At 44.3% G+C, this 26357-nt stretch overlaps 1 protein-coding gene across 3 annotated transcripts in view; it reads left to right on the top strand.

The window, feature by feature from the left end:
* Window positions 1-26357, top strand: part of COL20A1 (collagen type XX alpha 1 chain) — a 153037-nt gene that overhangs the window by 44945 nt on the left and 81735 nt on the right. For 2 of the 3 annotated variants that reach the window (XM_077460337.1, XM_077460339.1), the window contains 9 exons: window positions 855-1019; window positions 1094-1266; window positions 3358-3487; window positions 3576-3718; window positions 3789-3912; window positions 6242-6378; window positions 10211-10361; window positions 21208-21347; window positions 21595-21727. In XM_077460337.1, coding sequence (XP_077316463.1) covers window positions 855-1019; window positions 1094-1266; window positions 3358-3487; window positions 3576-3718; window positions 3789-3912; window positions 6242-6378; window positions 10211-10361; window positions 21208-21347; window positions 21595-21727 — 1296 coding nt within the window. The remainder of the gene's footprint in view (window positions 1-854; window positions 1020-1093; window positions 1267-3357; window positions 3488-3575; window positions 3719-3788; window positions 3913-6241; window positions 6379-10210; window positions 10362-21207; window positions 21348-21594; window positions 21728-26357) is intronic. The other variant, XM_077460338.1, reaches the window with a different exon arrangement.

Consider the following 26357-nt stretch of genomic DNA (forward strand, 5'->3'; position numbering starts at 1 on the left):
AGCTAGCACTAAGGACTACCATATTTTTGCTACACTAAAGGGGCCCATGCAAGGAGGGAGAATGGGTGTTGGGACTTAAGTATACCCCCGTGTGCTTGGATCTGTTTTTAAATTATTTGACTTCTTCATTTCAATGTGCCTAATTCTACTGGTCCTGACGAAGCAGATGATCCGCAAAATGCGTTGACCCTTCTAGAAGACCTTGTGCACAGGCTTGTTTATAATGTACTATATTTGATAGCAACATATGCTTTTTATATTGTGTAACATAAAGACAAAATTCTTTTAGACATATTGCTTGTCATTCTATATTTAATTGTGCACACGTGGGTATATTTAAAGTCCCAACACCCACTCTCCCTCCTTGCTACTATATATAAATGGGATTATACCCCTGTGTTCATATTCTCTCAATATAGTTACACTCTCTCTCTCTCTCTCTCACAAAAACAAATTCCTTGCATAAAGGGTCCCTGCCTGCAAAGGGCATTCACCTTAGGCCTGGCTGAGCCAGTGTCAGGCCTACAAATCAGCGCTAGGTGGTCCGGGAAGTGCAAGCAAGTGATGTGCTAGAGTTGAAGATTGGAGTTGTATATACCGGAGGTGTATATAGTCAGTCCCATTTCTATTGTTCTGCAAATCAGTTTGGGCATCTCATGAATATCCCATCCCCATCCAAGTTTATTCCCCTCAATACAAATAAAAACAAAGTTCAAGGACGTTTTTTCTGCCTGAGTGTGAATGAGAACTGTGTGCCTGGCTGGGCAGGATGACAGGTGGACTACAACACTCAGCACCTCTACGCAAAATAAGGTATTCATTTTCATTGGTTAAAAAGTTTCTCTTCTTCTCAGGAGTGAAGAACGCAGACGAATCAGAGCTGAGAGAAATGGCGTCCAAACCGACCGACCTGACCGTCCACATGGTAGCTGACTTCCCAATGCTCAGCCCTCTGGTAGGAGACGTGTCCCGGGCGCTGTGCATGCGGCTGAAGGATAGACGGAAGGAGGTAGACATCGGTGAGGATTGAGTTCACCGTGAGGTGTTTGCTGCCCTCCAGAACAGATTTCTTACTGCTACATTTATCGCCCAGGATTGCAGAAAGTAGTCGCCCCCGTCATCATGGACCCGCACCCCAGCCCCACCCACTTGGTGGTATCCGATGTAACGGCAAGGAGCATGCGCGTGTCCTGGACCCCTCCGCAGCAGCCCGTCCGCAAATACCGTATAGTCTACTACCCATCTCGAGGTGGGACACCTCAAGAGGTACGGTGTAGGCTCTCCTGTAAAGGTGGAAAATTTATTTTCTCTCCAACATTTATGTTCTAAAATTATGTGGTGGCAGTGGCGAACCACATGAGATGCTGAGCACCACCTCTCTGGTGCTGTTCCTTGCACTCACTGAATTTACCACAAGATGGCCTCAGTCTTCCAACTTGGTGCTGGAAGACTGAGGACATATTTGTCAGTGCAGGGTGTCATGGGACTGCCCCCTCAAGAGGGCATCACAGTGACACCCTGCAGTCACAGTGTATTGGTGCAGAGAGTGCTGCCGATGTCACCTTGCCATTTGCATCATTGAGGATCGCCGCCCACTGCTGGTGGAAGACCTAAAGAGGATCATGTAACTGATCTGAAGACATGTGACGTACACCTGCTGTGCCCTTTATGAAGGGCCCTCTCTTTGCTTTGGGAAAATCCAGATACACCATGTTCACAGGCTTTCCTCTATCTAGATGACAGCTCACTTCCTCATAGAATGTTAACAGATTGGCCTGGCAAGAATGATCTTTCACAAAACCATGTTGATTACTACTACTGATTTCTTCAGCGAATTCTTGGATATGTCCCTTATCATCCCCTCCAGTAGTTTACATGCTATTGGTAGGTTTACTGGTCTGTAGTCCAGGTATATATCTTGGCCCTTTTTTAAATATTGGCATCATCTATGAGGAGTTCCACCATCCCTGCACCAAGTTCCCAGATTTGTGCACCTGCTGTGCCCATTATAAAAGGCGCTCACCATATATAGTTACATAGTAGGTGAGGTTGAAAAAAGACACAAGTCCATCAAGTCCAACCCATGTGTGTGATTATATGTCAGTATTACATTGTAAATCCCTGTATGTTGTGGTCGTTCAGGTGCTTATCTAATAGTTTCTTGAAACTATCAATGCCCCCTGTTGAGACCACCACCTGTGGTAGGGAATTCCACATCCTTGTTGCTCTTACAGTAAAGAACCCTCTATGTAGTTTAAAGAGGAAGTAAACCCTGATGAGTTTACTTCCTCTTTCATTCCCTGCAAAGGTAAAGCATAATGGACTAGTATGCATCGCATAGTAGTCCATTATGTGTCACTTACCTGACACAGGAGCCAGCGAAGTCACCGGTGTCCCCTGTAGTCCGGCGCATCCATCTTCTCGGTGGGTTTCGCTGCTCCGCCGCTGTCATTCGGCGAAGCCGCGATGACGTCATTTCTGCGCATGCATATCGCCGCTGACCGCGGCGCACCCAGTGCGCCTGCGCGCCACTGTCTACGACGCATGCGCCGTAGACAGCGGTGCCTGTCTTTTGGCAAATATCTCCTAAACCGTGTAGGTTTAGGAGATATTTCTTGGACCTACAGGTAAGCCTTAATCTAGGCTTACCTGTAGGTCAAAGTTGGTTGTAAGGGTTTACAACCACTTTAAGGTTAAACCTCTTTTCTTCTAATTTTAATGAGTGGCCACAAGTCTTGTTAAACTCCCTTCTGCAAAAAAGTTTTATCCCTATTGTGGGGTCACCAGTAGGTTATTTGTATATTGAAATCATATCCCCTCTCATCCCTGTGCTGAGTTCCTGGTTATGAGGAGCTCCCACCATCCCTGTGCTTAGTTCCTTGGTCTGCACATGTGCTGTGCTTATTATGAAGGGTTACCACCATCCCTGTGCTGGGTTCTTTGGTCTTCACACCTGCTGTGCCTATTATGAAGGGTTACCACCATCCCTGTGCTGGGTTCTTTGGTCTTCACACCTGCTGTGCCTATTATGAAGGGTTACCACCATCTTTGGTGAATATTATATTTATTGTATATTATAGAGAATGTAACAGGAGGAGCCATGACACACTATGGTGGGAGGAGAAGCCCAAAACCCCCAGATGGACTGGAACAGAGTCAAACATTGGAGCTCATTGTTGAGTATCCAAGACCTATAAGAAGCCGGGGGCTGACCCAGCCCACCAAGCTGCATAAATAAATCAAGTATAACCTTTGGGTGGACTGACCCTTTAATGTTGTGCTTGCATTTGGCATCTCTTGTTTTTTTACATCTGTATTTGGCATCCCATGGTGTTGTATCCTGTCTCTCATTTGCAGGTGGTCTTGGAAGGAGATTCCACCTCTGCCGTCCTTAAGAACCTAACCGCCCGCACCGACTACCTGGTCTCCGTCTTCCCCATCTATGTCAGTGGCGTGGGCTCCGGACTCCGTGGAATCACTGCTACCTGTAAATAGATGACTGTGGATACTTCATATGTTAATGACCTACTGTGTGTCACCCTGCCATTCTCAGTATGTTCCCTTCTCTCTTGCAGTGCCGCTGTCTGCTCCCCGTGATCTCTTTGTAGACCAAGTCACCAATTCGTCCTTTGAGGTCCACTGGCAGCCATCGGAAGGCGCCTCTTACTATATGGTGACCTACTCAACAGAGGCTGGCCATGGGGACGAAGTGAAAGAGGTAAAGAGGTGACTCCAAAATTGTAAGGATGGCTCCACATAGATCTTCATCTTTAATGATTTCTTTGCAGATTAAATCAGGAGACACAAAGGTCCTCATCTCTGGCTTGTCCCCAAATACCAATTACAGCGTGACTGTGGTAGCTTCAGCTGGAGAAGAGACCAGCGATCCGATCACCATTCAGCAGATAACCGGTAAGTGTTAACTACCTCCTACTACTCAGCTTTAAGAATTAATGGTGATATTAAAGAGAACCTGTCACCACTATAAAGAAATAATTCCGGACGGCTGCACTTCCAAAAATCCTTGGAAGTGCAGCCGCCCGGCTGGTAATGACTAAGCGCTAACATTTGCGTGAAACGCATCTACCTCTTTGTCCCCTGCTCCATCTGTCGACCACTTGTCATATGAAGCTTCAATGCAAGGATTTTTGGAAGTGCAGCCGCCCGGATTTATTTCTTTGTTACACAACATGCGAGCTAGGGTGGCATCTGACTAGTGTGTGTGGGTTAACCAGAGACTCGCTCACCTGGAGTGGCTTTTCTTATTTCAACTCGGCACCACTGTTTCTCCATTAAGGCCGGGTTCACACTAGCATGACAAAAACGCTCCGACATTGGGAGCTCATGTGGCATGACGTGTGAAAATCAATGGTTCCCTATGGGAGCCGTCTTAACTGGTCCAACACAATCCAGTCTGACTTTGAAAATGCTCCCTGCACTACTTTGGTCCAACTTTGATACTACGTCAGCCCATTGAAAATCGCTGAAGTTGGATCAAAGTTGGATCGCCGTCTTGACTGATCCGACTTTGGCATGCGACTTGTGCTCTGATGATCCTGAAGGGGAACTCCACACCAAATAAAAAAAAAAACGGCATGGGTTCCCCCTCCAAGAGCATACCAGGCCCTTCGATGTGGTATGGATTTTAAGGGGAACCCCTACGCTGAAGGAACAGCGTGGGGGACCCTCTGAACTCCATACCAGACCTTCCTGAACCGTACCAGGGTGCATGCCCTCAACATGGGGGGGTTGGTGCTTTGGGTCAGGGGGGACCCTGTGCCCCCCCACCACAAAGCACCTTGTCCCCATGTTGATGAGGACAAGGGCCTCCTCCCGACAACCTTGGCTGTTGGTTGTCGGGGTCTGCAGAGAGGGGCTTATCAGAATCTGGGATCCTGGCCCCCCACCCTATGTGAGTATGGGGTACATTATACCCCTACCCATTCACCTAAAAAAAAGTGTAAAAAATAAAACACATTACACAGGTTTTTAAAGCAATTTAGTAAGCAGCTCCAGCATCTCTTCCAACTTCTTCTCCCCGCTCTTCTCCGCTCTCTCTCCGGTTCTTCTCCCCCTGTCCTCTGTCTTCTGCCGGGTCTCCTCCTGCTGTCTCTTCGCTCTTTTACCTGCTCTTTTGCCTGGTCTTCTCCACTGTCTTCTCCCTCAATTCTTCTTCCGATGACGACGCAACGCTCTCTCCAACTCCAAATGCCGGGTGCGTGGTGTGCCACTTCTTATATTGGCATGGGTTGGGGTCCGCCCCTTATGACATCACGGCCCATCATGCCCCGGGCGATGACGTCATTCAGATGAATGCACACCCGACATTAGAGCGGGAGAGAGCGTTGAGTCAACATCAGAAGAAAAACAGAGGGAGAAGACAGCAGAGAAGACCAGGCCAAAAGAGCAAACAAAAGAGCGAGAAGACAGCAGACCGAGGGAGAAGAACCGGAGAGAGAGACCAGAGAAGAACCGGGGGGGGTGGGATCTGGGGGCCCCCTTTTGTTAAAGGGGGCTCCCAGATTCCGATAAGCTCCCCGCCCGCAGAACCAGACAACCAATGGCCAGGGTTGTCGGGAAGAGGCCCTTGTCCTCATCAACATGAGGATAAGGTGCTTTGGGGGCGGGGGGGGGGGGGGCGCAGGGACCCCCTGCCCAAAAGCACCCACTCCCCATGTTGAGGACATGTGGCCTGGTACGGTTCAGGAAGGACGGTCGCTCGTCCCCACCCCCTTTCCTGACCTGCTGGGCTGTGTGCTCAGATAAGGGTCTGCTATGGATTTTGGGAGGGCCCCAACGCCGTTTTTTTCGGTTCCCCTGAAAATCCATACCAGACCAAAGGGCCTGGTATGCCCTTGGAGGGGGAACCCTTTTTTTTTTACATTGTGCATGGAGTTCCCCCTAAGGATTCATACCAGACACAGTGCCTGTTATTGTTGGGTATCAAAGCCGGATCCCTGTTCATTGAAGTCGGACTACAAGTCGCAGGGCAAAGTTGGATCCAAAGTGCTACGACTGTTGTGTCGGACCGGTGTGAACCTGGCCTAAATAAGTCTCCCCCCTGAGTGCAGATGTCATGTACAATTATCTGCATGCTGTTGGAGTCAGCAACAGCACCATAAAAGGTTGATCTTTCCCATTGCTGGTTACTTGTCATATATTATACACGATATAAGAGGTATAATGCTTTTCTTTGTTTGTGAGGGATGTTTTAGGGCTTGCCATGCCTTTTGTCTTTCAGAGCCCACACGGCACAGTCTACGGTTCACCAACATCACTCACAGTAGTGTCACTGTGTGCTGGGAGGTGGCGCCACCTAATGGAACGATCCAGCACATCTCGTACACTTCTGACGCAAACAATGGCATCGCTAAAGAGGTGAGTGTTGGAGTAATTTCACCATCTAGAATGGGGGGGGGGGGGGGGGCAGTGTTTATTTTCCTGGTTCATGCAAACACAGCTATGACTGAGTGGCCACGCACAGGAACAAACATGCTAATCCCTGTAGGTGTGGATGGAAGTTAGAAGCATAAAGGCACCCAAAACCCTTTTGTTCCACAGACTGGTTATGCCTCACTGCCTTTTTATATAAATGTTGCTTTGCAGCGTTTTTAGAGAATCAAATTTATTCCTGGATTTCTGCCTGAGTGGAAGGCTGTCGTCTTTATTTAAATGATGCTGAATCAAGTGACAGGGAGTCCCCTTCAAGTAAAGGAGATGATATGAGAACCCCATGTAATCCCCGCTCAGGAATTATCCACCCCCGGAGGTGACACCGCTCACATTGTGAGTCATCCCGCTCCGGAGGTGAAGGGTGATCCCTACTTCTCATTCCAGATGGAATCCTTCACTTCGTCTCCTTCCAGCACAATATATTCCTCTGCTGGGTTCACTTATCACTCTTCAGGCTATAATGTGCATGTCAGATCCCTCGTGTGTCCCCCCAGGATGAGCTTTACTGCTGCCTTTGTTCTATGGAATTACGTTTCTTCCCCCTTTTGTCTTATATATTTACTTACTCTGATCTTATGGCTTTATCTAGCAGTGTTCTCATACATGGTGCCGCTCTTTCCCCTCCTATTTGCTCTCCTCTCCTCACCTGTCCTAAATTCCATCGTGTTCCATCATCATGTCCGCTTCTCTCTTTTCTGCACCTCTCCTCTCCTACTCCTCTCAACTCTGCTCTTTTCTGCACCTCTCCTCTCCTACTCTTCTCAACTCTGCTCTTTTCTGCACATCTCCTCTCCTCTCTACTCTTCTCCTTTCTCCTCTACTCGACTCTGCTCTTTTCTGCACCTCTCCTATCCTCTCTAGTCTTCTCCTATTTCCTCTTCTCAACTCTGGTCTTTTCTGCACTTCTCTCTGCCTTTCTTGTCATCTCTCTGCTTCTCTCCTTTTCACCTCTTCCTTCTGCTCCTCTCATTTCTACTTCGCTCTTCTCTCTTTTCTATGCTTCTGTCATCCATCTGCTCCCCTCCTTTCCTCTCTGCTTGTCTCCTTACCTCCCTGCTCCTCTCTTCTCTGTTTCTCTCCACTCTTTTCTCCTTTGTGCTTCTGTACTCTGTTCATTTTCTCACTTTTCTTGTTGCTCTTTTGCTCTCTTCTTGGCTCCTCTCCTCTCTGCTCCACTTCTCTTATCTCTGTTCCTCTCCACTCTTCTCTTTGCTCTTTCCTCTCTGCCCCTCCCTTTTATGTTTTCCCCTCTCCACTCTTCTCCTTTCTGCTCTTCACCTTTCTGCTCCTCTTTTCTCTGCTCCTTTTTATCTCCCAATTTCTTCTCCTTGACTCTGCTTTTTTTTTCCACTAACCTCTTGGCTCATCTCCTCCAGCTGTCTGCACCTCTCCTCTCTTTCCACATCTTCTCTTTCCTATTTCAGTCTGCTCCAGCCATCCCTAGTCTGTCCTGTGTACCCTTCTATCCTCTTCTATTTTATCTGCTTCTCTTGTCATTTCTCCTCTCCTCCCTATTCTCCTCCTCTTGTACATCTGCCCTTTCCATTCCTATTTATCTGCTCTGCTATCTGCTCTTTCCCTCTCTTCATCTCTGTTCCCCCTCTTCTCATATCTGCTGTCCTCCTCTTCTCTTTGCCTCTCTGCTTCTCTCCACTCCCATATGCTCCCTCCTCTCTTCTCTGCTCTTCTAAAATTCTTTTTTATACTTTTCTCCACTCCTGTCTGCTCCCCCCCTTCTCTCTCCATCCATTGCTTTCTGCTACTCTCCTATCATCCTCTCTTCTGCTCTCCTCTTTACTCTCCTGTATTCTTCTCCACTCTTCTCCTTTCTGCTAATCTCCTAATCATCTTCTTTCCTTTCTGGTCCTCTCCTATCACCTTTGCTCCTCTCAGCTCTCCTCGTCTCCTCTCTGCTCCTCTGCTATTCTCCTCCCCTCCTCTCTGCTCCTTTCCTCTTCACTTTTAAATGTAAAAAATGCCCCAAAAACCACTACAGTGCCTTGAAAAAGTATTCATACCCCTTGAAATGTTCCACATTTTGTCATGTTACAACCACAAACGTAAATGTATTTTATTGGGATTTTATGTGATAAATCAACACAAAGTGGCACATAATTGTGAAGTGGATGGAAAATGATAAATGGTTTTCAACATTTTTTTTACAAATAAATATGTGAGAAGTGTGGGGTACATTTGTATGGCGCCCCCCGGAGTCAATACTTTGTAGAACCCCCTTTCTCTGCAATTACAGCTGCAAGTCTTTTTGGGGATGTCTCTACCAGCTTTGCACATCTAGAGAGGAACATTTGTGCCCATTCTTCTTTGCGCAATATCTCAGGCTCTGTCAGATTGGATGGAGAACGTCTGTGAACAGCAATTTTCAAGTCTTGTCACAGATTCTCAATTGGATTTAGGTCTGGACTTTGACTGGGCCATTCTAACACATGAATATGCTTTGATCTAAACCATTCCATTGTAGCTCTGGCTGTATGTTTTGGGTCGTTGTCCTGCTGGAAGGTGAACCTCCGCCCCAGTCTCAAGTCTTTTCCAGACTAACAGGTTTTCTTCTAAGATTGCTCTGTATTTGGCTCCATCCATCTTCCCATCAACTCTGACCAGCTTCCCTGTCCCTGCTGAAGAAAAGCATCCCCACAACATGATGCTGCCACCACCGTGTTTCACAGTGGGGATGGTGTGTTCAGGGTGATGTGCAGTGTTAGTTTTCTGCCACACATAGTGTTTTGCTTTAAGGCCAAAAATCTAAATTTTGGTCTCATCTGACCAGAGCACCTTCTTCCACATGTTTGTTGTGTCCCCCACATGGCTTCTCCTAAACTGCAAACAGAACTTCTTATGGATTTCTTTCACCAATGTCTTTCCTCTTGTCACTCTTCCATAAAGGGCAGATTTGTGGAATGCACAACTAATAGTTGTCCTGTGGACAGATTCTCCCACCTGAGCTGTGGATCTCTGCAGCTCCTCCAGAGTTACCATGGACCTCTTGGCTGCTTCTCTGATGAAGGATGTCCTTGCCCGGCCGGTCAGTTTAGGTGGACGGCCATGTCTTGGTAGGTTTGCAGTTGTGCCATACTCTTTCCATTTTCGGATGATGGATTGAACAGAGCTCTGTGAGATGTTCAAAGCTTGGGATTCTTTTTTTATAACCTAACCCTGCTTTATACTTCTCCACAACTTTATCCCTGACCTGTCTGGTGTGTTCCTTGGCCTTCATGATGTTCACTAATGTTCTCCAACAAACCTCTGAGGGCTTCACAGAACAGCTGTATTTATACTGAGATTAAATTACACACAGGTGGACTCTATTTGCTAATTAGGTGACTTCTGAAGGCAATTGGTTCCACTAGATTTTAGTTAGGGGGGTATCGGAGTAAAGGGGGCTGAATACAAATCCACTCCACACTTTTGAATGAATGAAATACTTGTATAGCGCACAATGCGAACTGAACCGCCTCTAGGCACATATTTATTTGTAAAAAATGTTGAAAACCATTTATCATTTTCCATCCACTTCCCAACAAAATACATTTCCATTTTCGGTTGTAACATGCCAACATGTGGAACGTTTCAAAGGGGTATGAATACTTTTTCAAGGCACTGTATAGATTCCCTTTAAATTTGGGTCACCTGTACATGTTTGATTGGAATGTTCCATAAGTGTGTTACATCAGACTAAAATAAAAGTGAGCTCTTCTCTTCACCGGTGTATCTGATGGTGCCCTCGCCCGTCTCCTTTCAGGTGGACATCCCTGGTGGCAGCTCCTCGGTGACCATGAAGTCCCTGACCTCTCAGACTCCATATAACGTCACCATGGTCATCTCGCACGGCGGGCTGAAGACTTTGCTGCATCTGACGGGAAACTTTACGACCTGTAAGTACCGAGATCAGAGTAAGGAACCGCGAAGTGAGAGCCGCCCGTTGCCCATTCTGTCTGATTCATTGGCACTGGCACGGTGCTGCCAGAGCCGTGCCCTTGGCTGTCAGCTGGGTTTGTCCTCTTTCTTGTAAGAAATGCCAAGCGTGCGAAGGGAAAGTCTTTAGTCAGGGCACATCGGCCAATTAGCGTTAATTACAGAGCCCTGGAATGTCAGTCTTAATGGCAGATCCGCCGAGCGCGGGGGCACAGAGGCGGTTTTGCCCAAAGTTTGCAGGTGACATATGGCCGGCTGCGCCTCTGTTGCTGTTATTTGTTCCAGTTTGTGCCGCCTGAACTCTGCGCCGATAATTATTATTCTGTCACTGGTGCCAATTAACGAACATGGCGGCTCAGAGGGCTCCGTCCACCTTCACTTGACATTGTTGCGGTAAACCGGCGTGAATCTCCCGGGGCGGCTCCAACATTCGCTTCTCTCTCTAGCACTCCTCTGTGCTTTTCAGCCTGGACTTTGTATCCTCCAACAGAAATGATTATTTGCCTTGTCATGACCCCGGCTGAAGTTCACACCTCTGTACAGATACAGAATGTTACATGGATGGGAGGCTTCAATATCCCAAAACCATCGTTGCCTGGCTGTCAGAGAGCATTAGACATGTGCAGAACGAAAAACATTTGTTTCCTTTTGATATGTTATTTATATAAATCAGTTTAAATCATTTTTGGAATCAATTTTGTTCATTTGAGTTCAAATCAATACGAATTTTCTGAATTTGGAAAGTTCGAATCGATTTGAATTCGACTTCCATTCAAATTCCATTTGAAATTAAATTTATTATTTTCGACATTCAAATTTTCGAAGATATTGTTTCTATTACATTCTATTCTGTTGTTTTTTTCTATTCTATTCTTTTATTTTATATTCTATTCTATTCTTTTCTATTATATTCTATTTTCTCTATTCTATTTATTTGAAAAATGAATTCCAGAAGATCGTTATATTCTTTCTATTTTATTCTGTTCTATTCTATTGTTTTTTTCTATTCTATTTGAAATTCAAATTTCAGAAGATGGTTATATTCTATTTTATTCTATTCTATTGTTTTTTTTCCTATTCTATTCTATTCTATTTGAAATTAGAATTTCAGAAGATCGTTATATTCTTTCTATTTTATGCTATTCTATTGTTTTTTTTCCTATTCTATTCTATTGTTTTTTTCCTATTCTATCCGATTCTATTCTTTTTGTCTATTCTATTTGAAATTTGAATTTCAGAAGGTTGTTATATTCTATTTTATGCTATTCTATAGTTTTTTTTTTACCTGTTCTATTCAATTCTATTCTTTTTGTCTATTCTATTTGAAATTTGAATTTCAGAAGATCGTTATATTCTTTCTATTTTTTATGCTATTTCAATTCGTTTTTCCTATTCTATTCTTTTTTTCTATTCTATTTGAAATTTTAATTTCAGAAGATGGTTATATTCTTTCTATTTTATGCTATTCTATTGTTTTTTCCCTATTCTAGTCTTTTCTTTTTGTATTCTATTTGAAATTTGAATTTCAGAAGATGGTTATATTTTTTTTCTATTTTATTCTATATTCTGTTGTTTTTTCTCCTATTCTTTTTAATTCTATTCTTTTTTTCAATTCTATTCTTTTTGACATTTGAATTCCAGAAGATGGTTATAGTATTTATATTTTATTCTATTCTATTGTTTTTTTCCTATTCTGTTTTATTCTATTCTATTCTTTTTTTCTATTCTAACCTTTTTGAAATTTGAATTCCAGGAGATGGTTATATTCAGTTTTATTCTATTCTGCTGTTTTTTCCTATTCTATTCTATTTTTTTTCTATTCTATTTTGTTTTGTTTTACTCCATTCTTTTCTATTCTATTCTATTTTGTTCCTTTTATTTTCCATTCTATTTTTTCTATTCTTTTAGTTAGTATTCTGGTCTGTTTTACTCTATTATATTCTATTCTTTATTTTTCTATTCTATTCTTTTCTATTCTATTTTCTATTCCTTTATTTTCTATTTTATTCTCTTCTGGAATTCAAATTTGGTTCAGAAACAAAAACTATAATCATTTCTGCTGGAGGATAACAAAAATCGTTTAAGTGGTTAAATAAAGTCGCAAGCTGCAATTAAATAGCCAGTGCAAATCGCACTGATGTGCGGCTTTGAAATCGCGTTGAAGTAGCGCTATTTCAAAGCCGCACCGGTGTGAACCTGCACTAAAAGAAGGTGATTTGTGGCTTAGCTGCCTTTGGAAGGAAAACAACTGTTTAAATCGTAGCGGCTCTGACATTGCGGTGCCGCACCGATTTGAAAAAGTAGTTCTTGCACTATCTTCTTTGGCGACTTCAGGTTCAACTTGCATAGAAATCTGTCCATGAAGCTGCACAGATGTCAGCCAAATTGTACCTAAAATCGCACTGACATGTGGCTTTGAAAACGCGCAACTTTACTTTAAGTGAAGTCGCATGATTTCAAACTGGGATTCGGTGTGAACCGGGGCTAAAGGATGACGGCTACTTTATAGACATGTGCACTGACAAAAAATATTTGTTTATTTTTGGTTTCATTCTTTTTTTGGAAATGCGAAAATCCAGATTTTTGAATTTCCGAATTCCGAAATTTCAAATTTTCTGATTTCCGAAATGTCAAATTTTCGGATTTCCGAAATTTCAAATTTTCGGATTTCCGAAATTTCAAATTTTCGGATTTCCGAAATTTCAAATTTTCGGATTTCCGACTTTCCGAATTTTCAAAAATTTTAAAATCTGAAAAAAAGAGAGAAAATCAGTAAAATTTGAAATAATTACTAACTATTAAATTATAGGTATTGGAATTTTCATTTCAAATTTGGCTGTTAGTGAACGTAATGAATACTAATTTATCTGAAGTTACGAATTATCCGAAATAACAAATGCCGCATCTACACAAATGGAATGGAACAAATTATTAATAAATAATAATAATAAAAAGGTTTTAGTATTATTTATTATTATTAGATTGTTACCTATTCTACATTTCTTTTAGATAAGGTATTCGTTATTTCAGATAATTCGTAACTTCGGATAAATTCTTTACGTTCGCTAACAGCCAAATTTGAAAGGAAATTCCAATACCTATAATTGAATAGTTATTATTAGTTAGTTATTTCAGATTTTCGAGTTTTCGAATTTTCATTCTTTTGAATTTTCAGATTTTCATTCTTATTTTCAGATTTTCAAATTTCCAAATTTTCTCATTTCGAATTTCAAAATTCCGTATTTCCGAATCTTCTGAAGTTTTGGAAATTCGTCAAGTTTTGGAAATTCGTCAAGTTTTGGAAATTCGTCAAGTTTTGGAAATTCGTCAAGTAAAACGCATCTGTCCCCGGTAGCTTGCGCTCAGAAGCGAACGCAGACTTAAGTCCCGCCCACATATGTAAACGCCACTCAAACAACACATGTGAGGTATGGCTGCATGCGTTAGAGCACGTGCAGCAATTCTAGCCCTAGACCTCCTCTGTAGCTCTAAACTGGTAAGCTGTAAAAAAAATTGAAAGCGTCGCCTATGGAGATTTTTAAGTACCGAAGTTTGGCGCCATTCCATGAGTGTGCGCAATTTTAAAGCGTGACGTGTTAAGTTAGGTATCTATTTACTCGGCGTAATGTCATCCTTCACATTATACAAAAAAATTGGGCTAACTTTACTGTCTTGTTATTTTTTAATTCATTTTTTTCACGTTCGAAAAATGATTGCGCAAATACCGTGTGAGATAAAAAGTTACAATGACCGCCATTTTATTCCATAGGGTGTCTGCTAAAAAAAACCCCATATATAATGTTTGGGGGTTCTGAGTCATTTATCTAGCAATAGAAAGCAGATTTTTACATGGTGGAGAGAAGTGCCAGAATAGGTCCGGTATTGAAGACGCGGTCACTAATCATAATTTCCTGAGACGTTTTAATTTTTTCCTTTATTCAGGGAAACCATTAAATCACACTTAAACTCTTTCACCAAAATGATGTCATTTCTGCCTAATGGTCTTTTAATGCGATGATGTGAGCGGCGCGGAATTCTGCTGCAACACTCATAATATGCTACGCTGAGCCCGTTCAAGATTTACTAAACATTAATGGAATGTTTGTCTGTTTAATGCGTTTCTAATAACTTTGGCGGATAAATATTTAAATGTTCTAGGTTAGCATGACTGGCAGCGTTTAACGTGGATGTAAACCTTAATTGATTGACGTTTAGTTCCCTAAAGCAGCGGGCATCGTAAACAGTTGCTGGTTTTCCTAATGAAATGCACCGTGTGCAGCGTGCGCCTTTTTTTCATCCTTTGTTACAGCTCAGTGCTGTTGATTGCCTGCGGCCTCTTTGCAGCCACTTCTGGTCTTCTTACACTCCATCAATGGCATGGCGTTTCTTGGGGCAGATATCATGGTGGTGACAAAAGTGTTGTAATCTCCATTGGGGAAAATGTGTGAGAGGGTGATGGAGCAGGGGCACAGGGACAGAGCGTTGTCACTCCATAGCAGGAAGGGCCTGAACAAGGGCTTTTGTGGCAGGATCACCGGGGAATATTATATTGAAAGCTACAAATTTAAAAAATATTGAAAATGGCTTTCTTTTGCTGACCACATAATGCATATGTGCGACGGCAAAGAGGGCGGGCTTTAACGCCCACACATAGACGCCCTCTGGTGATTGCGCTTCTCGTGCGCCCTCTGTGGCACGCATCGGCAGTGATCGATGTGTCCTTCTGATACAGCTGATCACAGATCGGGCTAAAGAGCCAATCACAGCTGCTCTATACCACGTGATCGGCTGTGTCCAATCACAGTGTAAACAGGATTTGCTGTTTTTTGGCATTACTTTCCTGATTATGAAAGCAGCCCCAACAGTGTCCACCAGTCCTGCCTGTCAGTGCTTATCAGTGACACCTATCAGTGCCGTCTATCATTGCCGCCTATCGGTGTCCATCAGTGTCACATATCAGTGTAGCCTCACCAGTGCCCATGATTGCCACCTATCAGTGTTTCAGTGCCCATCAGTGCAACCTATCACTGTTCATTAGTGCCACCTATCAGTGCCCATCATTACCACCTATCATTGTTCATCAGTGCCACCTATCAGTGCCCATCAGTGCTCATCATTACCACCTATCAGTGTTCATCAGTGCCACCTATTGGTGCCCATCAGTGCAGCCCATCAATGCCCATCATTGCCACCTATCGGTGTTCATCAGCGCCATCTATCAGTGCAGCCTATAAGTGTCCATCATTGCCACCTATCGGTGCCTATCAGTGCAACCTGTGCCCATCAGTGTAGCCTCACCAGTGCCACCTTATCAGTGCCCATCATTGCCACCTATCAATGCCCATCATTGCCACCTATCAATGCCCATCATTGCCACCTATCAGTGTTCATCATTGCCACCTATCAGTATTCATCATTGCCACCTATCAGTGTCCATCATTGCAACCTGTGCCCATCAGTGTAGCCTCACCATTGCCACCTTATGAGTGTTCAATAGTGTAGCCTATCAGTGCCCATCAGTGCAGCCTCATCAGCGCACATCGGTGAACGAGAAAAATTTAACTTTTTTTTTTTCATTTTCGGTCTTTTTTCGTTTTGTTTAGGAAAAAATAAAAAATAAACCACAGTTGTGATTAAACAGGAACTGCAGTCTGCTCAGATATTTTGTAATAAAAACATCTTTGCCATTCTGAAGCTTCCCTCCAACCACTTTGCATATTATTTTATATATACTGTGATTCTGTACTTGACAAGTATTCTGTAGGGTCTTAATATTTAATGAACCAGTGGTAGCTGTTGGTCAATTTTTTTGGGGGGGGGGGGGTGGCAATTGATTGATCAAATGTAGCGATCTACTGGCACTACATAACCCACCCCCAGCCCTGATCCTCTCGCACTAGTGCGATTGATGGCCATACCTTACTGCGGTAGAGGTGCAGGGAGGAGGACGAGGTGGCGATGCTTCGCTCCATCCAGGGTAAGAAGAAGAGACTGCTGCTGCCAGGACATTGCTTCTCCTCCCAGCCAAACAGGAGGAGGGTCTTGAGACCTGTCCTAAGACTACCGGGCAATTGGGTCTCAGGAGCTGCTTCCTGATTGGCCGGGAGGAGAAGCAAGAAGACATTAGGGAATATTAAGCCAGTTAGAGTCTCTGGCTCTAATCACAAGCTCCAACATAAAAAAAAAACCATTGAAACCCAATGCGTCCAGCACCCTGCATGGAGGGGCCGGGTGTATAGATTGGGGTTGGGGGGGGGTGTGTTCTGCGGCCTGTGCCTCTAATGGATGGGCCTCCACTATAATGAACAAAGATGAATGCCATCATGTACAGAAAGGCGTGAAACCTATTAAAAAATAAAATATGCTTTAAAAATTGAAAAAAACTGTAAGATGATGACTTTCACATGTATATCAAAAAAACAGATTGACCCACTTTAAGAGGACCTGGTGCTGGGATAAAGGCAGCTGGGACTTTATACCCCCGACCTAGGTTATAACTTGTAGGGGCACGCAATCTATCTTAGGAGGGGGTTATAAAGTCCCAGCTGCCTTATTCTAGTAAGGATGGCTTCCAGAAAAATTGGCAAGGTCATGGAGGCGTTTCACCATCTTCATAGTCATTGATATCACAACTCGGAAAAGATGGACTTGGAGACCTTGGCAAAGTCCTCTCCATCTTGATACAGAAGCCTGGTCTTTATAGGGCCAGGGTGGTGCAGAACGGGACTCATGGAAGAAAAGGAAGTAAGCAATGAAATGACAGGTCCTCTTATACATGACATATTGAGTTGTGATATATCACACGGCTAACATCATGCCCAGCAAACCCAAAGAAGAGCACCGCCGACTTGAGAGCCTCCTACAGACGAGAAGCAAATATAGAACAATAAAGCTTCACATCAAAGTTATATAAATGTCAAATCCTAATTTGTCTATTGCGCAGAGCGGCGGCTGCTGAAAAGTTATTAGTGCCTCTGAGTGTTTCAAGTGCACTTGTCTTATACGTCTTAACACTTCCAGCTCTCACAGCCCACATAGATATTTCATATGGAAATTTTTCTTCTATCTTCAAACAAAAATGTCACAAGTATTTCATAAAGAAATGTTTCTCTCTGGACAATAGGGTCCACGTTTGAAGCAGTTAGAAGAGTTATTGATGGCTCATTGGTCAGGGAGCTTTTCCGAACCTTGCCGATTGCTCTTTCATCATTGATGTTTTGGCTTCTATGCTTTAAGGCCAAAGATATGATAAAGTTCAGGTGCCTCCAGTGAAGGAACTGGAGTACCCTCACGAATTACCCTAACCCTACTGGACACCATTGGGTTGAATTGGAATGCCAACTGAGAACCAGGTCTTCTCATCCCACAACAGTCCTGACCTTAGCCCTACTGAACACCTTTTGGATCAATTGAATTGAGGATTGTGAGCCGGATCTTCTTATTCAACATCAGTCCTGAGTTCAACCCCGCTGAACACCATTGAGATTAATTGGAATGCTGATTGAAATCCAGATCTTCTCATCCAACATTAGTCCTGACCTCAACCCTACTGAACACCACTGAGATAAATTAGAATGCTGATTGAGATTTAGATCTTCTCACCCTGACCTCAACCCTACTGAACACCATTGGGATGAATTGGAATGCTGATTGAGATTTAGATCTTTTCAACCTGACCTCAACCCTACTGAACACCATTGGGATGAATTGGAATGCTGATTGAGATTTAGATCTTCTCATCCAACATCCTTCCTGACCTCAACCCTACTGAACACCACTGACATAAATTAGAATGCTGATTGAGATTTAGATCTTCTTACCCTGACCTCAACCCTACTGAACACCATTGGGATGAATTGGAATGCTGATTGAGATCCAGATCTCCTCATCCAATATCAGTCTTCTTGATGTTAACCCTACTTGACACCATTGGGATACATTGAAATGAGGAGTTTGAGACAGGTCTTCTCTTCCAACATCAGTCCTGACCTCAACCCTAATGAACACCTTTGGAATTAATTAAAATGCTGATTGAGAGTCAGGCCTTCTTATCCAACATCAGTACCTGACCTCACAAATGTAATTTTGGCTGAATGGACATACTGTAAAATTTCCACACACTCCAGAATCTTATGGGAAGCCTTCCCAATACAGCGAAGGGTGTTCTAGGAGCAAAGGTGGGCCCACTCTATATTAAAGTGGTTGTAAACCCTTACAAACCACTTTGACCTACAGGTAAGCCTAGATTAAGGCTTACCTGAAGGTCCAAGCAATATCTCCTAAACCTATATGGTTTAGGAGATATTTGCCCGAAAACAGGCACCGCTGTCTACGGCGCATGCGCCGTAGACAGCGGCGCGCAGGCGCACTGAGCGCGGCATTCTCAGCGACGGAGCTGCCGCACGTGTCGGCTCCCGTGCGCATGTGCGGGAGTGACGTCATCACGGCTTCGCCGAATGACAGCGGCGGAGCTGCGAGACCCCACCAACAAGATGGATGCGGCGGACTACAGGGGACAGCGGCGACTTCGCTGGCTCCTGTGTCAGGTAAGTGACACATAATGGACTACTATGCGATGCATAGTAGTCCATTATGCTTTACCTTTGCAGGGAATGAAAGAGGAAGTAAACTCATCAGGGTTTACTTCCTCTTTAATGACCATGAATTTCTAATGGAATGTTTTTACAAGCTCATACAGATGTGATGGTCAGATCTTCACCAATGTTTGGCCATGATATAGTGTATATATGTAGTGGAAAACGATCATCTTTTTCGAGTACTTCTGAACTTCTATTGCTACTGAGATACAGTAGAACTTCACATAAAAATTTCTAAAGTCTACACTGAGCTTGCATGTGCAGTTCAGTGTACAATTCTGTCACCTGCCGGGGTGAACACCCTCATTTATGCGTGTAGAAGTTAGGTCATCCTGGAGAGGCCAGTCTAGATGGCCCAAGATCCTGAATCTGGTGCTGGTGAAAATGTTGGCGCCAGCAATGGAGCTTGGGGACATCACATTGCTGAAATATATTTCCACTTCAAAGTCATTTGTAATGCGACTTTCACCTGTGTACAGACGTCCCCTTTCACATCTTTTTTTTTTTTTTTTTTTTCAGAAATTCCTAATTTAGAGACTAGAGGGCAATGTCAGCAGTTCAGAGCTATTGCTTTAACTCCCTAACCTAACAATTGTTGAGATGATATCAGCCTCACATGTAGTGCATTGTTTTAAGCGCTTGCTGACCGCCACACACAGATGTACGTCGGTAGAATGGCACAGGCAGGCAAATGGGCGTACCTGTATGTACCTTTTACATTTGCTGCCTACCGGATGCGTGCACCCGCCACATGCCGTGGGAGTGTGCCCGCAGGTCCTGGGAACTTTATGTTCGCTGGCGGCCCCGCGATTGCTATGTGGAGAGGTAAAACGGGGAGATGCCTATGTAAACAAGGCATTTCCTCGTTCTCCCTAGTGACATGACAGAGATCTACTGCTCCCTGTCATCGGGAGTAGTGATCGCTGTCATGTCAGTGGTAGCCCATCCCCCTCACAGTTAAGCCTCATACACACGATAGGACTTTGTACAAACTTTCCCTTGGATTTTTGTACAAAGGGCGTTGGCTGAGAACTTGTATTGCATACACACAGCAGGACTTTTTCAGCCAACTTTCACCAAATCATGTGGTTTTTCTGCTCTTTAACGCCACCTTTGGTCAAATTCTGTATTGTTGCCTGATCTTTTGCATTGGTTCTGAGCATGCCTGTTTGTACCTTGTACAAAAGTCCTATGGTTTTCTGTACACACGATCAGACTTTGCTCCGTCGGACTTTTGTTGCCAGAAAGTTTGTCCGTTCGCACAGCCAACAAAAGTCCGATGAAAACCAAAAAAGTTTGTCCGATGGAGCGTACACATGGTTGGAAATTGCTCCAAAACAGCTAATTTGCGTGTTTGTTGTCAAAAAATCTGATCGTGTGTATGGGCCTTTAGAATCACTCCCTAGGACACACTTAACCCCTTGATTGCCCCCTATTGTTTAACCCCTTCCCTGCCAGTGTCATTTACACAGTAAATCGCAGTATATATGACAATGGTCCTAAAATAGTGTCAAATGTGTCCACCATAATGTTGCAGTCATGATAAAGATTGCAGATTGCTGCCATTACTAATAAAAAAATATATAAATAATAAAAATGCCATAATCTATCCCCTATTATGTAGACGCAATAACTTTTGCGTAAACCAATCAATATACGCTTATTGCGATTTTTTTTATTTATTTTTTTACCAAAAATATGTAGAAGAATACATATCGGCCTAAACTGAGAAAGAAATGTGTTTTTTTTATATATTTTTGGGGGATATTTATTATAGCAAAATGTAAAAAATATAGCATTTTTTTCAAAATGTTCGCTCTTTTTTTTTGTTTATAGCTCAAAAAATAAAAACCGCAGAGGTGATCAAATACCAGCAAAAGAAAGCTCTATTTGTGTGGAAAAAAGGACATCAATTTTGTGTGGGAGCAACATCGCATGGTCGAACAATTGTCAGCTAAAGCGACGCAGTGCCGAATCGCAAAAAATGCTCTGGTCAGGAAGAGGGTAAAATCTTCCGGGGCTGAAGCGGTTAAATGAGTTGTCTAGCATGCATTATGAACTAGAAGCAGTGAAGCACAAATGTTGCATAGTGTATATGTAATGAACCAATATAGCGGTTCTAGTGTACATACTGTGTATCGTTACACTTTATTTTTAAACTGTATAATGTATTAATAGACTCTCAAGACTGTTAATTTACTCTAATATGCAATACAATATTTTGCAGTGAAGGTACCGCCCCCTACTGGCGTGAAAGTGGTAGATATGAGCAGTGACAGTGCTGCGGTGGCGTGGGATCCGGGCTCTGAAGACGTCACCTCTTATCTCATCAAATGGATTCCTCTGAGCGGAGGGAGGCTGAGTCAGGTACTGTACCGGATATCAATGATGGAAAAAAGAAATATTGCAAATTTCGTGCTGCGCCTGAAATCTAAAAATAAAAATCTGTATAAAACTAAAAACACAAAAAAACAAAGTGTGTACCGCAGCTATTCAAATAACCAAATGTATGCCATTCACACTGAAAATATGAAATGAAAAGGACAATTGATGTACAGTACAAAAAATGCAACATAGCCAGCGATAACCTCCTCCTGTCTTCTCCACTTGACAGCTGTCAGTCCCCGGAGGTGAACACCGCGCGGTCCTCACTGACTTGGAGTACAGCACCGAGTACCAGGTGTCCATCTCCGCACGCTACGCCGATGGATCACAGAGCGATGCCTCCTCCGCCCGCTACAGGACAGGTAACCTGTTCCCGAAGCCTTTACCTAACCTTCATCCTAACTCCCATATTTTCCTCACAATCACATCTTTTGGGGTCTTGGCCTCTCCCAAAAGAACCTGGCAGAGTAAGTCAAGGTGCTGAAAACAAGTGCAAAGTTCTGGGTAACCAGCCCCCAACTATAGTGGAACCCATGGGCGTCCGCAAAACTTTTTTCAAGGGGGGGCATAATTTTAGGGTCACCCATGCGACGCCCCTTTTCGACAATGTCATTATCAGATTATCATGGTCAGAGACTGCAGACTTAGTACAATCCCTAGGATAGGTAATGGATAATGGCCAACAGGCCCTCTTACCAGACCCAGTGAAACAACACCAGTGATCCCTCCGGCTGGAAGATCGCTCACGCGCCACAGGGGTGACTCTGGTCAGTAGTGTAGCATGTATGTACCCTGGCAGTGACTCAGTCTTTCTCTCTCTGGTTGTGCTGGGCAGCATGGCTCTCTCTGGTGGCATGGGGCAGTGTAGTTCTCTCTCTGGTGGCGCTGGGCAGTGTGGCTCTCTCTCTCTGGCTTCTGCCCAGCACAATCCTTGTTCTTTTTCCTGTAGCACCCTCTCCCTCAGCTTTTTTCCCAGGCTACAGTCTCTCAATCTCTCGATCAAGCTGTATCCTCCTCCCTGTGGAAAATGGGGCCACCAATCTTTGAGACTACATGTCCTATGATTCTCTCCTCTCCTAGTCTCTTTTGATTGGCCCTCAGTTATGGCCAATAGGGAAGGAACAGAGCGGGCAGGAACAGTTATGGCCAATAGGGAAGGAACAGAGCGGGCAGGAAGCTGGGCGAGGAGCCTGGTGAGAGCCGTCGTCTCTTCTCCCTGACAGGAGAAAGGAGAGGGTGACCGGGGTAAACCTGACAGCACCGTTGCCGAGTTCTCTGCTGGACTGAGCACAGAAAAGAGCCCGCAGTCACGCTACACTGATGGGGGGCTTGGCAGAACCTTGATGGTGTCACTCCACTGGCGGGTTGCACATGGGTGTGGGCTGCCCGCACCCCGATAGGGATGGAACTGTGTTGAATTTAAGATCTCATCCCTGATTCCAGGGGGGGGGCACTTGACCCCCCTTGCCCCTACCTGCGGACGCCCATGGTGGAACCCCCTTTTCACAAACAAGGCCTTGACTTCAAACTTGTAGCTAAGCCCCACCCCAGCATTCCAGTGTAATAGACTGAGGCTATGGCATTGGACTCTTGAAAGACAGGGATTGCATTTGCCCTAAGAGAGGGCAGGGCTTAGCCCATAATATAGTAGAGGTCAACATTGTCTGCATAGTGTTTGCCATGAGCTTCTCATAGAAAACAATGGAAAGGTTCACTAGAGAGCAAGCACTTGTTAGTTTGGAGACCCTTGTATACCTTACAGGTTCTCTTTAACATTTGCCAACAAGTGCAGCAAATTCTGCTTTAGCCAGCTTTACGTTTGCAGGGTTATAAACACTTGGTGAAGGATGTAGGCATTCTGAGGCCGGAGTTTGTTTCTTTGAATGTATGAAGTTTAGAAGATATGGACACTCTAGATCAGCTATTCTTAACAAGGGTTCCGTGGAACTGTAGGGTTTCTCAGGAGGTTGCTAATGGTTCCTTGAGCTGTGGCTGGTTGGATTCTTATCTGATGAGCCCACATAGTTTCAAGGTTAGTTCCACTTTGCAAAGCCAGCTGCATGGAACCAATCATCTTTTTAGCTCTCTGTAAGAATGGCATTCTTCCCCTGACCACCAATGTAAGGGGCATTCTTCCCCTGACCACCAATGTAAGGGGCATTCTTCCCACTGACCACCAATGTAAGGGGCATTCTTCCCACTGACCACCAATGTAAGGGGTATTCTGACCACCAATGTAAGGGGCATTCTTCCCACTGACCACCAATGTAAGGGGCATTCTTCCCACTGACCACCAATGTAAGGGGCATTCTTCCCACTGACCACCAATGTAAGGGGCATTCTTCCCACTGACCTCCAATGTAAGGGGCATTCTTCCCACTGACCTCCAATGTAAGGGACATTCTTCCCACTGACCACCAATGTAAGGGACATTCTTCTCACTGGCCACCAATGTAATGCCCTGTACACATGGTCGGACATTCCGACCACAAAATGCATCTGATTTTTTACCGCCGGATTTTGTCCGAAACTTGTGTTGCATACACACGGTCGCATAAAGTTGTCAGAAAATACAATTGTATTGAACGAGGTGACGTCAAACACGTACGTCAGGACTATAAACAGGCCAGTAGCCAATAGCTTTCGTCTTTTTTAGTTTATTCTGAGCATGCGTGGCACTTTGTCTGTGGGAATTGTCTACACACGATCAGAATTTATGCAATCTAATTTTGTTGTTGGAAAATTTTAGATCCTCCTCTCAAACTTTGTGCATCGGAAAAATCCGACAGAAAAAGTCCGATAGGGCCTACACGCGATCGAATTTTCCGACAACATAATCCGATCTGATTTTTTCCATCAGAATTTCCGACCGTGTGTACAGGGCACTAGGAATGTTCTTCCAACTAACCACCAGTGTAAGGGACATTCTTCCCATTGACCATCAATGTAAGGGAGATTCTTCCCACTGACCACCAGTGTAAGGGAGATTCTTCCCACTGACCACCAGTGTAAGGGAGATTCTTCCCACTGACCACCAGTGTAAGGGAGATTCTTCCCACTGACCACCAGTGTAAGGGAGATTCTTCCCACTGACCACCAGTGTAAGGGAGATTCTTCCCACTGACCACCAGTGTAAGGGACATTCTTCCCACTGACCACCAGTGTAAGGGACATTCTTCCCACTGACCTCTAATGTAAGGGACATTCTTCCCACTGACCACCAGTGTAAGGGACATTCTTCCCACTGACCTCCAGTGTAAGGAACATTCTTCCAACTAACCACCAGTGTAAGGGACATTCTTCCCACTAACCTCTAGTGTAAGGGACATTCTTCCCACTGACCACCAGTGTAAGGAACATTCTTCCAACTAACCACCAGTGTAAGGGACATTCTTCCCACTAACCTCTAGTGTAAGGGACATTCTTCCCACTGACCTCTAATGTAAGGAACATTCTTCCAACTAACCACCAGTGTAAGGGACATTTTTCCCCCTGACTTCCAATGAATTTGTTTTAGAAAGTGTTCCTCCAGACCTGAAAATTATTTCCAGCACTTCTCTGGAGTAAAATGGTTGAGATTGCTGCTTTGGATTCACTACCATCTTCTGGTTCTGGGTGGAATTCCCCTGTTTTCCATGGTGCTGCACTTTTGCCTTGATGTAAATCTTTGTTCCCTTTGATGTTGGTTGTTCTGATCTTCAATAGTATTGATGTCGGGCTTACTGGCCCATATTTCCCACGAGGGCTTGTTAGGCTTAATGTCAGGCTAGAGGTCGCAGGAATAATTTATACCTCCCAGTTTATACACACTTATTATTTTGTGTAAATAATGTTTTCGCAGAACACACAAAGTAAAGTCCACTGTGGTCTCTGTCAGACCATAGATAGTGTGAGACGATCAGAGGCTGCAAGGCACCTGCTTAGGGGCTTCATAATTAATGGAAGATGTAAATATATCCTTCACTTCTTGCTCCCCCAATGGTTAATACCACATTGAGGAACTACAACACAAATCTGACCTCCTGTCCACAAATCGCACGGGAGAAATTTGCTGGTGGTAGTCTTGTAGCCTCAACTGGCAGCTCTCATAGGCTGCACATTTAAGCTTGGTGCCTTGGAATCAGTCTTGGGTCACCTCCAGGGACTATTTGCTGCGAGAGGTCTCTGCCCCTTATTTGCTGACCAGCAGTCAGAGAGTGGGTGGAATCCAATGGGGAACACGTGAATATAGAGCAGGAGTCCCCACCCCCTTTGACATCTATTGCAGGTCACTTCCTGGGGCTGTTTGTGGGGAGAGGTCACTGTCCCTTACTTGGTTACCACCAGCAGTCAGAGAGTGAGGATGGGATCCAATGGGGAACGGGTAAGTATTAAGCAGGTTTCCACACTCCTTTGACATCCATTTCAGGCCACCTTCTGGGACTGTTTTCAGGGAGAGGACCTTATTTTGCTGACCAGCAACTGGAGAGGGATCAGGATTCAATGGGGAACAATCGGCTATAGAACAGGTTCCCCACATCCCTTGAAGACCATTGAACGTCGCTTCCTGGGACAGTTTGCAGGGAAAGGTCCTTTTTTTTTTGCTGACCAGAAGTCAGAGTGAGTGGGATCCAATTGGGAATAGTCAATTACCGAGCAGGATTCCCCCGCACCCTTTGGCAACCATTGAAGGTCACCTCCAGGCACTGTTTGCAGGGAGAGGTCCCTTTTTTTTGCTGACCAGCATGTAGAGTGAGTCGGGAGTTTCAATGGGGAACAGGTGACTATAAAGCATCACTTCCCACCATCTTTAAGATCACTACACTAATAAGGGAAGTAACGTTCTTGTTAAGGTGGGGGAGGGTGCCCAATAAAATGGGTATACTTCCTTAGTAGAACAGTGGTGTCGCAAAGGTTGGGGAATCCTGCACTACAACACCTTGAGCCATTTACTGATCAATAATTGGATCTCGATCACTCTCTGACTGCTGGTCAGGAAGTCAGAGACAGGGA

This window comes from Lithobates pipiens, unplaced genomic scaffold (assembly GCF_037356315.1).
Source record: "Lithobates pipiens isolate NorthernLeopardFrog02 unplaced genomic scaffold, aLitPip1_a1.2 Scaffold_28, whole genome shotgun sequence".
Taxonomy (NCBI): Eukaryota; Metazoa; Chordata; class Amphibia; order Anura; family Ranidae; genus Lithobates; species Lithobates pipiens.